The sequence below is a fragment of the Mus caroli genome, unplaced genomic scaffold, assembly GCF_978045245.1.
Source record: "Mus caroli unplaced genomic scaffold, Mus_caroli_1 scaffold_15, whole genome shotgun sequence".
NCBI classification, from domain to species: domain Eukaryota; kingdom Metazoa; phylum Chordata; class Mammalia; order Rodentia; family Muridae; genus Mus; species Mus caroli.
Window position 1 is genome coordinate 23378462 of NW_028227270.1, and position 15148 is coordinate 23393609.

General features: G+C 42.8%; 1 protein-coding gene across 3 annotated transcripts in view; it reads left to right on the forward strand.

The window, feature by feature from the left end:
• The window catches only part of Arhgef28 (Rho guanine nucleotide exchange factor 28), a 307219-nt gene that overhangs the window by 262763 nt on the left and 29308 nt on the right, over positions 1 to 15148 (forward strand). For all 3 annotated transcript variants that reach the window (XM_029468326.2, XM_021180313.3, XM_029468327.2), the window contains 4 exons: positions 1435 to 1473; positions 1575 to 1622; positions 7062 to 7547; positions 8624 to 8918. In XM_029468326.2, coding sequence (XP_029324186.1) covers positions 1435 to 1473; positions 1575 to 1622; positions 7062 to 7547; positions 8624 to 8918 — 868 coding nt within the window. The remainder of the gene's footprint in view (positions 1 to 1434; positions 1474 to 1574; positions 1623 to 7061; positions 7548 to 8623; positions 8919 to 15148) is intronic.

The following is a 15148-nucleotide window of genomic DNA, read 5'->3' on the forward strand; positions in this document are numbered from 1 at the left end:
TTGCTCCCAGGTTGTTTGGGAGGAAAGATAATTGGTCGATGCAGCCTAATTCTGCACAGAAAATGGCTTGACTCTGACTCCTGACTCAGTTACAGGTGGAGAAGTGGGTTCAGGTTTCTCTTTCTATTAACCTCTGGAAAATCTGACACTTGGTGGGGCCTTTTGAGAATGGAAATAAACAGATAAGGCAAATATATAGTGATGTCTTGGCGTCAGCATCCTTTAAAAAATTAGGTTAAAACAAAATTCTGAAAGAATTAAAAACAATACCCAAGGGTAGAAATTCTCCTCGCACGGATCAACTGCAGTTATGCAGCACTACCACCAGGTGGCGAATGAAGTCCATTAAAAAGACAATGTACACTTTCTTCTGTCTTCCCAAACCCAGAGGTTCGAGCAGTAACCAGATGTCACACAATCCAACCCATTTCTACATGTTTGCTTCTTTGTAGAATATAAAATTTGGAAATATCATGGGTTTTTGTTTTTCCACTAAAGCAGTGGATGGGAGGCAAAGGAAATGGGGCTCGCTCACCAGCAGCTTAAGCTCAGAGCCTCCTTGAAGCAACATGGTTGACTTTGTTTAGGGCTGAACATGACACGTGTGCTAAGACAAAAGCAAGCATCATCCAGGAGGCTGTAGGCTCTTAGAGGCTAGGAGAATGGATGGTTTCCTAGTTCATAAAATGTGGAGTTTGTAGTGTTCATGGCTACTTATTAAAGAGAATGCGAGCAAGTTTAACTTATACCCATTGATTTGTTGAGTGTCCCTTACAATGTGAAGCACCAGCCTTAGGTTTGCAGATATAATATTAAATACATAAATTGGTTTACTAATGAGAGAAGCCATACGGCACATAAACAAATGCTTAATTGCAATTTTGGGAACCAGAGCTCTCAGCATGTACATATTCCCCGATGTTCCCTGGTGTGGAAGAGACAAAGTCTGAGGCATAGGCCCCATCCCCAAGGACAAGATGGCCAGCATCCTCTGGCTTCACTATGGGTTTGGAGCTGGCTAGTGATGAATTGAGGTGGGATCTGGAGATACCAACTAATGCTTCCCTGGGGCCGTCTCTCTCTAACCACTGGCTACTTGGGTATCATGATTCTCCAACGTTGAGATCGGGGAGCCAGAGTCCCTGTGCTGTCCTGTAGCTCCCAGAGAGCCAGGTGTAACAGCCTCTCCTGGCGTTTCTTTACCATCATCTATGCCATGGTTAGGGATGGTTGGGTAAGAGTTGTCACACATCTCTGAGTTTGAACGAGTAAGACCTGTATTGTCAAATGGCTGCTTAATTCTCCAGCCTGGGAGGAGATAGTTACTGTAGCTGAGGTGATGGAGTTGAGACAGGGAAGCCCATATATCAGGATACTTGATAGCTTCCAAACGTCGGGTGGCTGTTCATTTTCTCGTGTTTTTATGTATTTTAGGTGGAATATAGAAGTTTCTCAGGTTCTTCACAGTCAGAGGTGAGCTACCGCATGCTTTAAACATGTACCATCCTTTCTCAAGTTGTGGCTAAGGAAGTTTTTCAAGAACTTGACACATGTAATCTTTTTTATACCCCTAGATTATACAAGCAATACAGAATTTAACGCGTCTCCTCTACAGCCTTCAGGTAACGACTCTCCTGTAATTTCAACCTTGTGAATGTTTCTTTTAATGTGCATTGATGATTTCCAGACCTCAGAAATTAGAACATTTGAAAGGCCATAAGCCATCCAACAAGAGTGCCACCCCCCCCCCCCCAGGTGTCACTCGGCCAGATGAGCTGAGTTCACCTGGTTTTGTCATCACGAGGCAGTACGGCACTACCACGTTTTACCCGATTCTTCTCAGAAACCATAAAACTGTTCATGTCTCTCAATAATAGCAATGAATATGCTTGGGTCTGACCCAGTGAACCGCTTAGGTGAGTGCAACATGACTTCATGTCTTCTGGTGAAAAGTAAAATTCTCACCTACGTGTGTGTCACCTCCACATCTGGCCTTAGGCCTTTGGGAAGAGCCGGCTAAATAACTTGCATGCTCCTCTGTGCTTTGGTTTGCTCATCACTCCAAAGCAAATGCGAGCCTCCTACTAATGGCCTTTTAAGGAAGGCGTAGAAATCATTCTAGCGGTGTGAACTGGAAGACCGTGCAATCCACCCCTCAGATGATTCCCACTAAAGAAGCTACCGGAGCGCCCAGTGTGCTTTCTGTGGTGCTTAGAAGAAATGTTTAATGCTGTCAAGACAATACAGTGTAGACATTTTTGAGAATAGAGAGAATTGCTGTTATCATGATCTTTTTTAAAAATTAGATATTTTCTTCATTTACATTTCAAATGCTATCCCAGAAGTCCCCTATACCCCCACTCCACTCCCCTACCCGCCCACTCCCACTTCTTGGCCCTGGCGTTCCCCTGTACTGGGGCATATAAAGTTTGCAAGTCCAAGGGGCCTCTCTTCCCAATGATGGCCGACTAGGTCATCTTCTGCTACATATGCAGCTAGAGACACGAGCTCTGGGGGTACTGGTTAGTTCATATTGTTGTTTCACCTATAGGGTTGCAGACCCCTTCAGCTCCTTGGGTATTTTCTCTAGCTCCTCCACTGGGGGCCCTGTGTTCCATCCAATAGCTGACTGTGAGCATCCACTTCTGTGTTTGCCTGGCACTGGCCTAGCCTCACAAGAGACAGCTATATCAGGGTCCTGACAGCAAAATCTTGCTGGCAATCTTTTTTTTTTTTTTAAGCAAACGAACAATTAATGAGACATTGGTCACCATGTTGTGTGTATCCCTTCAGAGTTTAGCCTGTTCCATGTCACACGTTGGCAACATACATCTTCCCATGGCGTCAATTATATACAGCACGGATATGAATGCATGTATAGTATTCAGGTCTATAGAATTCAGTCCCGGTTACTTGTATTGTGTTATCGATAGCACAAAACACCAACATTCGTAGAGTAAGTACTTTCAACCGTTGCCGAATGTTTCCATGGGCGAAAATTACTGTAGTTGCCATTTTAAACTAAACTGCCAAAATTAATCAGCCATCTTTTTCTTTTCCCTCCCTGCCCCTCCTCAATTTAAAAGTGGAGCAAGCTCTCAGATTACTTTAATTTGTACTTTTCTTATTACCAGGACCAAGCATGGCCTCTCAGTTTCCCACTAGCCTTTTATAGCTCATAGTTTATACCTTAGGACTGTTAGAGGACAATTAAGTCTAAATTTGGAGCAGAAAACAAAGTCATGGCTGCATTCGATGGTTTCTTATGTATATTTTGACAACGAGAAAACTTTCTCTTAAGCACTATTGATGCCATGCCCGTTCTTGCTCCAGTCCCAGTACCATTCCTCAGTTATGAAAGCTTTGGATTACAATGGAGTATTCTGCAACACTAGTTCCCTCTTAGTATTTTCCTACATAATTTGCAAATGTTATAAGGTTTATAGGTCACTCTGTCCAGTGTCCTGCCAAGCCCACTCAATTAAAATGGCATTGTATTTATTAATTTAGCGGACGAGAACGTGTGCTTCTTCTCTGAGCAGGTCTGTCTGGGGATCGGCTCAGTCCTCTCTCACTTTAGGTTACACTGGAAGCTTTATAATTGTCTTCATACAGGTACTCTACAAGTTAAAAACCATATGTCTATGCTTATCCTGTTGTGTTTGTGAATAAAAGATATTGGGGTTTTTTGGCATTTTTTAAATTTTCAGTCAACCCATTTAAGTTCAGTTTTTGTTTTAATAAAATTCCCCATAGATTCTATGAATTGTTTCATGTAGAAAGTTTGAAAAAACATAGTACTATGACTATTTCTCAATAATTATATCAATTGAATTTTCTTGGGCTTTTGCTTTGGGTAGATATAGGGTTATTTAACTTTTTGGCATGGTGATGTAGCACTGTGATCTACAAATGTGTTGGGATACATTCAGAGCTATCCTGGGATACATGTGGTACGTGGACCACAATTTGGCCATGTCTCCATCTGAAACTATGTTAGCAAACAGTCTTCATATCACGTGGTGGTGCCCTTACTGTCTTACGTAAGGTATTATCAGATGGGGGATCAGAGCGATCCATTGATCATGTAAAACAAACAAGCTGGTTTTTTAGATGTCACCTGCAAAGCTTCAGACTTTAAAAAGTCCATTAAACTCTCAGGGGCTGTAAACATTGAACATCTTGACGCGTGTTGCCCAATAAAAAGATGTGGAGCCATTTTTGTTTCTGTTGTTCACCTCGAAGTACAGCCCTAGGTGTATCTTTGCTTCAGAAGAACTCAGCAGCCTACCGACCTCAGTTTTGCAATACGTCAAGTCATTGGTTCTCAACCTGTGGGTCTCAACCCCTTGGCGACCCTTTCACAGGGGTTGCTTAAGAGCATCAGGGAAGACAGATATTTATGTTATGATTCATAACAGAAGCAAACTTACAGATATGAAATAGGAACAAAAGTAACTTTATGGTTGGGGATCACCACAAGATTAGAAACTGTGTCGAGGGGTTGCAGTGTTAGGAAGGTTGGAACCACTGTGTTGACTACAAATAGGAAATAGCAATGTCTCCAATAGATTCTCTGAGCTGGTCTCAGGACATGGGGTGTGAAATATTTCTGTTTTGTGGTGCGGTCCTCTCTTTAGAAGCTGAACTTGGACCTATTTCTGAACATGACAATTGGTCATTTTATTAGTGTTGGAGAAGATAGACAGGCTGAAGAGGGAAAGGACCCAGATTAGTGAGGTGAGAGTGAATTAAGAATTCCTGAATGTAAATGTTAAATGTGGAAATCAATACCCAGTCTTCAGAGTATGCTTGTGAGAGGGAAGAAAAATTACTGTGTCTCAATCTCAAGCAGACATGATAAGCTCCTTATGCTTACACTAAGTGATGCTCACTGCACTCCGTACACAGAGCTAATACTTATTCGTTTGGTGGGCAAACTAGGGGTTTGTTGGCTTTATCATTTGGATAACCTTGGAGTCTAGGGTATTAAGTGGTGGTAGGACCTACAGTATGCTTCAGGCCAGCAGGGTGCGAGTGGTTTCTTAATGCTAATTATCCTATGTTGAAAGACCACAGTAGTTAGTACCCATTTTCCATGATGGCCATTGCTCTTCTTATGACAGCTCTCCAACGTCATTCATCAAGAGTGACCATGAAAAAAATTTTTCCAATTATTTTTTAAATTTAAAAATACAAATTTTATTTCAAAAGGCCCTGGTGAATACATTTTTGAGTCTCATTCCAAGGCAAGTATGAATTTAAACCATCTTAGTTTGTGAACTTTCAGAAATACAGAAAATTGCTGATCACACACACCAATGGGCAAATCTTCATCTTCCCAGGGTGCGTGTTACATGGGCAATTTGAAAATGTCTTAGGAAGCAAAAATTTGAGTTTATTCTTAGGATGGTAATGACTTCTCATTTAGAGTCAAGCTATATGTTCATACCGGTGTGTGTCTCTTTGTCATCGGTTCCTTCTGTACATGACTGCACTTTAAATGGGAACTTTCAAAATTAAAAGCTTCCAAGAGTCTTCACTGCGGGTTTATTGTTGTTTTGGTTTATGGCATCTTTTCAGGTCCTGGTCATTCTTTCCTGTGGTGCTGCTAAGTTCTTCACAGTCAGATACTATGACTCAAAATGGTTTGTTAGTGTTGAGCCCTGTCTGCTGGTATATAGAGTATCTATTTTTCCTTAACTGTAGCTGCCTCCTGTTAGACACCCAGTAAACAATGACTTTAAGCTTAGATTTATCTTTTGTATGACCTCCTCACTCTAATGCTAAAACCTAGCAGTAAGGAGACGAGTTCCACCCACTTCCATAGCTCCTAAAAATGGCATTAACTGTAATTCTCAGGTATTATGTTATAAAAAGAGTATTTGCCAAAAGTCTCCAAATAGTTGACTTTTATTTTTATGTCTTCATGAAAGCAATATATAAAGCTCAAGTAATTTCTGGTTTGGGACTCAAATAAAGGATACTACAGTGTTTATATAGATTCTTAAATTCCCACGAACGATTGACTGGGGACCTCAGCAGGAGAATGAGACTAGAACAGGAATTCAGAGTGCTGTGACTTCACACACTAAGTTTATATCCAAAGGAGTGACTTAAATACAACCCAACAACCAGCAGCCAGCAGTCACTTCTCCAAAAGCAAGAATGGGAACAATCAACCCTCTTTAGCTGTGAGGTTTTTATGCTAGGTTGAAATCTAACCAACCTTGGATCGAAAAGGTGGAAAAAGCAGTTCCAGAAGGCTCAGGAAAGCAGTTGGCTTTCACCCCTCCCCATGTGAATGTAAAGACGGCACATGAGGTGTCGCGAGCCATCTAGAGGCAACTCCAAGAGTTGGGAGCGGGGTGGGGTTATGGGTAGGTTATGTCTTACTACTAAGCCATTTCAGTTAAGGACTTCAACATCAACAGTTTTGACAATCCCCTGGAGTCACGGGACCAAACACTCTTAGATACGAAAGGCCAGTGATACTGACTATAGACAAGCCTATTTCAAAGCTCAGAGTTCCTTGGATCTAAGTTGGGAAGGAACAGGATATAAAGAAATAACCCAGCAAGCGTTCCATGTTTTAGAAATATTTCTGATCAAGAGTTAAAGAGTCCACAAGCTGTGCTAGCTTGGTGTCTTATTGACAAAGTACCCAAATAACAAGCCGAGGAAAAGTTGACATTGGCTCCTGGTTTTAGTACATGGCCACTTGGTGCCACCTCTCTGGGGAGAGCAGAACTTCATGGTGGGGATACTAGGTAGACAGAGCTAGTCACCCCAAAATACAAGAACAGGGGAGGGGGGAGGACTGGGTCCCAGTATCCCCTTCCAGGATGGACACACACACATATACACAGTATGCACCACCCCCACTTCTACATGACTATCTACTCAACCTACCTCCTAAAGGTTCTGCCTTCTCCCACCAACTCTACAGCAGACTACCAAGCCTTTAACCATAGCGTTTGGGGTCCCCTTACCACCCCATATGTAACACAAGTCTGTACTTACTCATTTGACCTCTTCTAACCCTTCCCCCATCCCCTCAGGCTGCCTTGACCATCCAGGACAGTCACATTGAGATCCACAAACTGGTTCTACAGCAGCGGGAGAGCTTGGCCCCTAGCCACTCCTTCCGAGGTGGCCCCCTGCAAGACCAGGAGAAATCCCGCTACCTGGAAAAGCAGCGGGAAGAGCTGGCCAACATCCACAAGCTTCAACACCAGTTCCAGCAGGAGCAACGGCGCTGGCACCGCACATGTGACCAGCAACAGCGCGAGCAGGAAGCCCAAGAGAGCTGGCTGCAGGCTCGGGAACGTGAGTGCCAGTCACAGGAGGAATTGCTGCTGCGCCACCGTAGCGAGCTGGACCACCAACTCCAGGAGTACCAGCAGAGCCTCGAGCGGCTACGGGAGGGCCAGCGGATGGTGGAGAGGGAGAGACAGAGGATGCGTGCCCAGCAGGGTCTGCTGGGCCACTGCAAGCATAGTCGCCAGCGGAGCCTCCCAGCCGTCTTCTCTCCAGGGAGCAAGGAGGTATGCCTTAGCTCTGTCTACCCTGGGCTTACCCAAACATCTGTGTTCCTGGTTCTTGAGAAAGAGCTTGCAAAAGTGTCTGAGTTTGGGGGGGGAAGCCAATATTGTTTAGAACTAATTCATATGTTTCTTGACTTGAGATACAGAAAATTTAACGTCCTAGGCTTTTTTGTGGTGGAGGGTGGGCTATGTGCTCTGAGACACCCTTACCCTAAGAAAAGGATGGAGAAAAGGATTATGATCAGGGTGAGTTGACCTGGAGACACATCCATTGTGAACATGCTGGTTTCTTGGTATTGGAAGGACTCATTATAAATGATCTGTTGTGATAGACTAATAATAATATATCGTGTTGTATGGCAGTGTGTTGTCATAGATCATTTAGCTCTTCGTGTGTGAGTATTGATCTGAACAACTGATGTGGGAAGCTTATTTGCTCCTTGAAAGTTGGATATAGCAAGTTCAAAATCCATTTCACTAAAAAGTTATCATGAACTGCCCTGATGAAGGACGGAGTGGGTAAAATCACTTAGAAGACCCCTGGTTTCCTCTGCATCCATTGTAACATTGCTTGACAGTTCCATTTGTCTGGGCAGAGCTCCTGCACTCTGCGCCGCATATGTGCTTTTATTGATAGTGCATAAAGCTGTCAAAGTTAACAGGCTTATAAGAAAGAACTATGTTGCATCTGATTCCCCCTTCCAGTCTGCTAAATTACATTTATTGCAAATTTCTTGTGCGTTGTTGAAGGATACGTTTTCAGCCTTCTTACCTAGCAAACGTGGAGACACTGATTGCTTTGATTAAAATAAAGTGGAGATTCTCTGATGGCATAGAACTCTGCCGGTTTTTTAAAAATAAGATACATTGTGCATGGCTAATTGGAGTTTCTTGTTCTAGCTCATTTAGAGGGGTTGGGAGGAGACTAAATGGTAGATTTCTTCCTAACCTCATTTTTATTAAATTCGTGATTTCTAGAACAAGAGTTTTCAGGCTCATGGGCTAAATAAATACTTCATGAAACTTGTTTATATTGCTAAAGAAATTACTGTGTTTTTCTGTATTTCTTTATACAGGTAACCGAACTTAATCGAGCTGAGAGTTTGTGTCATGAAAATTCATTTTTCATCAATGAAGCTTTTGGACACATGTCACTTAACACGTCCAATAAACCAAACCCATCAGGGGTCCCCTGGGATGCTCACCCCCTGGGGGGGTCTCATTTTGATTTGGCAAGGACTAGTGAGAGTCCAACAGAACTGAAGATAGACATTTCTCAGCCTCCTGATGTCAACTCTGAACTCTGGACAACGGGGCCGGGCCATCAGAGACCTGCTCTCCAAGAAAACAGCAAGGAGTCTTATAAAAATGGTAATTGATTCTTTACACATCTTCTGTGTGATGTCAATGTGAAATTGGTCCTCTGAGTGGTTGGCTCCTCTGTAGAGTGAATGAACCCCAGTGAAGTTAGCTTAGGAATGGTGGTAGCAATGGGTTGGAGGTTACTTTGGGAAGCCTGAGCCCCCTGCACTCCTAAGTATCTAAACAAATGAGGCCTTGTGGGAGGGCTTAGAGCAGTGGTTCTCAACCTGTGGGCTGTGACCCTTTGGGGGTTCAAATGACCCTTTTGCAGGGGTCACCTTAGTCCATCAGGAAACACAAATATTTGCATTGCAATTCATAACAGTAACAACATTAGAGTTATAAAGTAGCAACAAAAATAATCTTATGGTTGGGGGGGGTCACCACACCATAAGGAACTCTGTTAAAGGGTTGAAGGATCAGGACGATTGAGAGGGAGGCATGGTTAACAGCGGTGTTTTAGGCCCGTGGGCTAAGTGATCGCCACTTAAAAGTGGTACACTTTGGTATTTATTCTCCGCTGTAGTTAGACCCTGCCACGTCTTGATGTGTGTCTTGGTTGACACTCAGAAATAAAAAAAAAAAAAAAGGCATGGACAGGATTTGTGATGGCATGGACAGGATTTGTGACAGGACTTTACTGTCTATCCGGGTGATTTCCTGTAACATTAGTGAAGTCTTCTGTTGTACTATTAAACACTAAGGAAGGAACTGTTAACATCATTTGTCATTGTGAAAAAAGGTGTTGTCTCCCCATAAGTACCTCGTAAGAACACAATTTGCTAACCCCATTAAAGCATTTGCCAAATATAAAGGAAGGGCAGCTAGGGTTTCCAACTCGGTGTGAATCCAAATGATTGAAATCTCTGTCCATTTTGAACTGTTTTCCCTGGGATGGGAGGTAGGGAATTAGAAGAACTTGAAACCTCCCTTCAGAAAAACAGATGGCGGGCAATCGCATAAACAAACGGCTGGCCACATGGATAGGAAATAAATCTCCCCCAACGCCACGTTTCAGAAACATAAAACAATCAGGAGCTACAGCGAGCTTTAGAACTGGACACAGATTTGTTTCCGGGCTTAACATATATTCTTAGTTTCTCAGTTGGGAGGATCATTTTTCAGCAACAAAAAAGTTTTAAAGGCATTCGGTTCCTTCCAATTAGGGAGCAGTCATTCTGACACTGCCTGTGAGTTGATTTATGACTGATCCCGGGAACGCTGAGCCTTAGCCCTGGCCGACTTTTGACACTGCTTAGTCACTACTATAGCGTTGTCTTGGAAAGAATGAAATCCTTCTTAAAAACATTGTTTTAAGTCTAAAAAAAAATAAGTATGATGGAATACTTTGAACTAAAAAGTGAAGGCGCAAACAAAATTTAGAAAATAGAAGCCCGTCTTCTACATTATCTTGGGATTCAGTCCCGTGGAGCCCAGGTTCCGGATGTTGCTGTGGGGCACACGCTGCCTCGCTGCGTTGAGTCATTAGCTTGCTATGCACAGTGTTTTATGTGCTATTGTCAGTGTGGTTTTGCATGCTGGCATTGGTATAATTCAGAAACTCCATTTGAGTCAAACCACACTCGTCTTTTGTTTAGAAGTGTTCTTCTTGCTCCTTGGATATCATTTTCTCTCACCTCGGGCCTCCACATCTCAAGCTTTGGGATTCTTGTGGCAGATAGAAAAAACATACCAAGGAAATAAAGTGATTGGACACAAAGCTGTTCTGTGGGCCTAGAAAGTGTTAGGTGGAGTCAATCGAAATGCTGAGAAAATTGACTTTTTGCTTAAGAAATCAATCCTATGTCCAGTGGAGACCAAGAACACTCAGGACATTGACCAGAGGGAGGAAGGTCAACTTTAGCCTAGATCTCTCAGGAACGTCCTAGGACATAGAAATAGGAGTCAGGTCAGATCTGTTTACTGCCAAACTTGCACTAGTCAAAACCTGTTTGCTTATTTTACCATGAGAAGTAATTTCTGGTCGAGAGAGAAGACGGTCAAAGAACAGGAAGAGAGAAGACAGTGGAATGAAAAATGGTTCTTTTTTTTTTTTTTTTAAGGGGTGGTCAGGGACAGCTAAGATCGTTCAACCCATTCCAAACTTGCATAGCTTTGTGGCTTGAAAATCATACAGTGTTGGCCGCTGGTAGGGGTTTTACTAGGCTCTGAGCACTCTGCACACATGCTCTTGTGGGAGCCAGGAGTAGCGGGGGTGGGTGGATGGGGGTGGGGGTGAGGGTGAGGGTGGGGACTGGGATGGGCAGAAGCAAGCCACGGGTACAGTATTCAGTGCTGAGTTGATGCTCGGGCAAGGCAGGGTGTTCTACTTCTGAATCTTTGAGTGAGTGGATTTTAAGTGACCACCACAAAGGAGTCCCGTAGAGCACAGTCCTCTAGCTGTGTTTGCCTACGATGTCCTAGGCCGATAGTTTCGCTAAATATGCCTTTAACTGTGATTGATGAAAGCTGTACTGTTTTATTGTTGGAATAAGGGCCTCTGTTTCAGGAGGAACCTAAGAATCGTTTATTCTCTTGTCTGGCCCCATGTTATGTTTGGGTCCAGCTCAGAGGAGTAAAAATAAGGATTTCTGAAGTAGGAGAGCTGATGGAAAAAAAAATGTATGTGAAAATAAAGTTCACGAGTACATTCAGAAGTCACCTAGACTGGAATTTTTAATGTTTTCTTTTTTTCCTCTTTCAATCCGACCTCACCAGGACACTTCAGTTCCCTCTCTGCTCTGACTTAGTTTAGTTTTTGAGTTGTTCTTCCACCACCAGCAGCAGCAGTAACTATACAACAGGTCAGCTTGCAGCCCCTGTACACAGGTTCTCCATGGAGAGAACCATTTAACACACCCAGCCACCAACCCAGTTCTGTGATGATCTCAGCGGAGGGCAAACGCGGATGCAGCAAAGCAACTTGTCCGAGGTCACAGAACTGGCAAGAGAACAACCGAGAATCCAAGCTGGGCACACTGTCTCTGCAGCCCATGTTCTCAAATCATTGCACGGAACCAACCCTTCCCTAAGAGCCACACAGCCCTGTACATTTAAGAGACCTTGGAGGAGACGTGGAATACATCTGTATGTAATGCCTGGCAGGATACTCACAATTAAGGGCCAGGATTTTGTTTTTGTTTATCCCCTCCTTCCTCTTTTAATATTACCATTTGGAAGCAATTTCTAAAGGTTTTGGATTTCTGTGGCCAAGTCTTTCTTGGGGCCTGAGCATCTTCAGATATCATAAATAGCCTCTAGCTTCAGTTACATCCCAGGAGACACATTTTTATTCTCAAGGAAAAAAAATGTGGTTTTCTAATGTCTAATGATAACTCCATTTTATTTCTAAATATTTAAGGTAGCACCATAAAGAAGTTTACTTTCTAGTTTTGGAAGCTATTTCATGAACAAAATTCTTGGATATTTGAATATTAAATCCAAATGGGCATTTGACTTTATTTATAATGGATGGATGGTTGGTTTAAGGACTTTTTTTTTTCTTGCCCTCTTCTGAGGGATACCAGCCAAGACCACAAAAAGTTTGAATTTCTTTGAACAATGAAGTCTCTGTGGGGCAATTGCTATGCAATTGGTCCTATGAAATGCCCAATTGCGTTACCCTTAAAGCCCCCCATCCAAAGTCATTTTATCTTATTACTGTGATTTTTATTCCTCTTAGCTTTTAGAATTCTACTTTATACTGAATGCATCTAGCTAGTGTCTGCTACTTGTTCTTTTCATCAATCAGTGAAGAAAGCATTTTATGGTATGGAGATCTAAAATCTGTCAGCGCCTAGGCTCTTCTTTTATTTAAAAATCTTTAATATCTCAGTACTCCATTTGTACTCAGATAACCCAAAATGTTGCCTTGGATGATATACCAGAATTATTATTATGTCATATGTAAAATAAAATTTAGATTGGGTCCATTCAAATTATTGCTTTTGTGCATCGTGATGTGTGTGTGTGAGAGAGAGTATGTGTTTGTGTGAATCGAGGCTATGTGTGGAGGTCAGGAGACAACTTTTGGGAGTCGACTCCTCCTCCTACCTTGTTGTGGCAGGGTCTCTCTTGCTTCTGCCATGCTGTGTGCCCCAGTCTAACTGGTCCAAGTGCTTCTGGACAGTTCTGTCTCAGCCTCTCACCCTGCTTTTAGGGAGGCTGGAACTACACATTCAAACCACCACAACCAGTTGCTTTCCCATGAGTTTCAGAGATCAAACTCAGCTCGTCAAGCTTGTGTGGCGAGCTGTTTTACTCTCCCAGCCTCCTTACTGGCCCATACGTTTGTGACAGTCTTATAGATAATGGAACAAAAGAGTACCTTTATTTATAAGAGGTAAGAAAGCCCAGGCTGGTTCCAAACTCCCTATGTAACCAAAGATGACCTTGAACTTCCCCCCTCCTGCCTCCGTTTCCCAAGTGCTTGGGTGACAGGCCTGTATCACTGTATGTTTAGTGTATGGTGCCCGGGATTGAACCCAGGGCTTCCTTCACACTAAGCAAGCAAGCATTCCCGTGGCTGAGCTGCAAGAGTAACTTCATTGTTTTGGTTCCAAAGGAATTTTTCTCTCATTACATATTAGAACCTGGTGCCCAGAAAAACATTTTGAGACTTAAGGGCCCTGTATTCAGCAAATCTCATCTTGGTGATATGTTGTTGACAATTTCTTTTCTTTTTACTTGAACAAATAGAGATACATGCTTCAGGCTTTTCAGTAACAGGCTTTCTAAGCATAACTGTTTTGAAATTTAAAACTATGCTATAGTTCTTGGTCTTCAAACAGTTGCGAACCTGGTCATTTCCAATGCTTAATAACTATTCTAGAATTCAGAACTTGGCGCCTTATGTGGGCAGTCTGAGTGGAAAGAAGCCATGCTGGAGGCTTTAACGCCATTTCCCATAAAACTGAAATTGGCCTAAGGGTCCATCAGCTTCGGCGACAGAGGTGCGTTTGAAAAGAGAGTTGTTTAAGTTTTCAAGGGCTGCCAGGCCAAGTACCTCAGACCTGGTGGCTTCCACAACAGAAATTTACATCCTTAGAATTTTAGAGAGTCCCAAGATGAGGATGCTGGCTGGCTTGATTACTGTGGCGGTCTCTCTCTCTCTGATTGATCGTCTTCTCCCTGTGTATTGGCAAATCTCCCCTCTGTGCCTGTTCAAGTTCTAAGCAACTCTCCTTATAAGAGCATCAGCTATATTACACAAGGGCCTAAACGAACACACTTCTTTGATGGCCATGTATCCAAACATATGGAGGTACCAGGGGGTGGTGTGTTCCCTCTCAAGGAGCATAATTAAGCCCTTAGCAGGGACGAAGGTGATGACTTCCCTCCCTACAATAGTTTAGATGCCATGGAAGCTCTAATTTTTGTTTTAACCTACTGAAGTTGAGCTATAATTTACCTACTTTGGTTTTTTTTGGGGGGCGTGGGGGAGGAAGTTAAGGCAGTGAGTTGAACTTTGTTAAAAAATATATGACATTGTGTTAAATTGGCCTATCTACCTTTATAGACATAAGTTTTTGTGTTATCAAGCCTGTACTATAACACAGGAACTAGGGCAGCAAATCTCAACTCTGTGGGCTTATTTACTGTATACTCAAATTAAAGTCGGAAATATGGAGTCCTTAAGCTCATTTTCTACTACAGCCTAAATAAGAAATTTAAGCTCTGCTTGCCAGCCTAGGCCGTCATTAAATGGCTTTGGGATTTCTGAGCTTCCCCTGTGATTGGTGGATATTAGATGTCTGTGGTTTGGATTGTTTAAATGAAACAACAATGAAGGCATTGAAACATTTATTATGGCAGCAAATTATTATGCAGATATATCTATAGGAGTTCGGAGAAGTAAAAATTCTGAAACCAGTGGGCAGTTCCGTCTTTCTTCTGAAACCTGCCATTGTAGGTGATGCTGAAGAAGCCACAGTATCGCTTGTTTTTAGTAACCCACTTCATAGCGGAAACATAAAGAAGTAAGCTCAAAGGCTCAGTTTTATAGACGATTGACTTTTAGCCTTTTACAGATTTTGTACCAGGAAAAGGAAACATGCCATTTGCTGGTAGAGTCTGGTGAGCTACAAGCACTTATGCCAACTTCCTGATTGCATGTTCTCTGGGGGCAGGTTGGCTACAGGAGCCAACTGGGCCTGGGCCATCCTGCCTTAGCACACAGAGCCCAGTTTACAGCAGGAGAGCATAACCAGCGGGTGGGTGGATGAGAGGCAGGAAGCCAG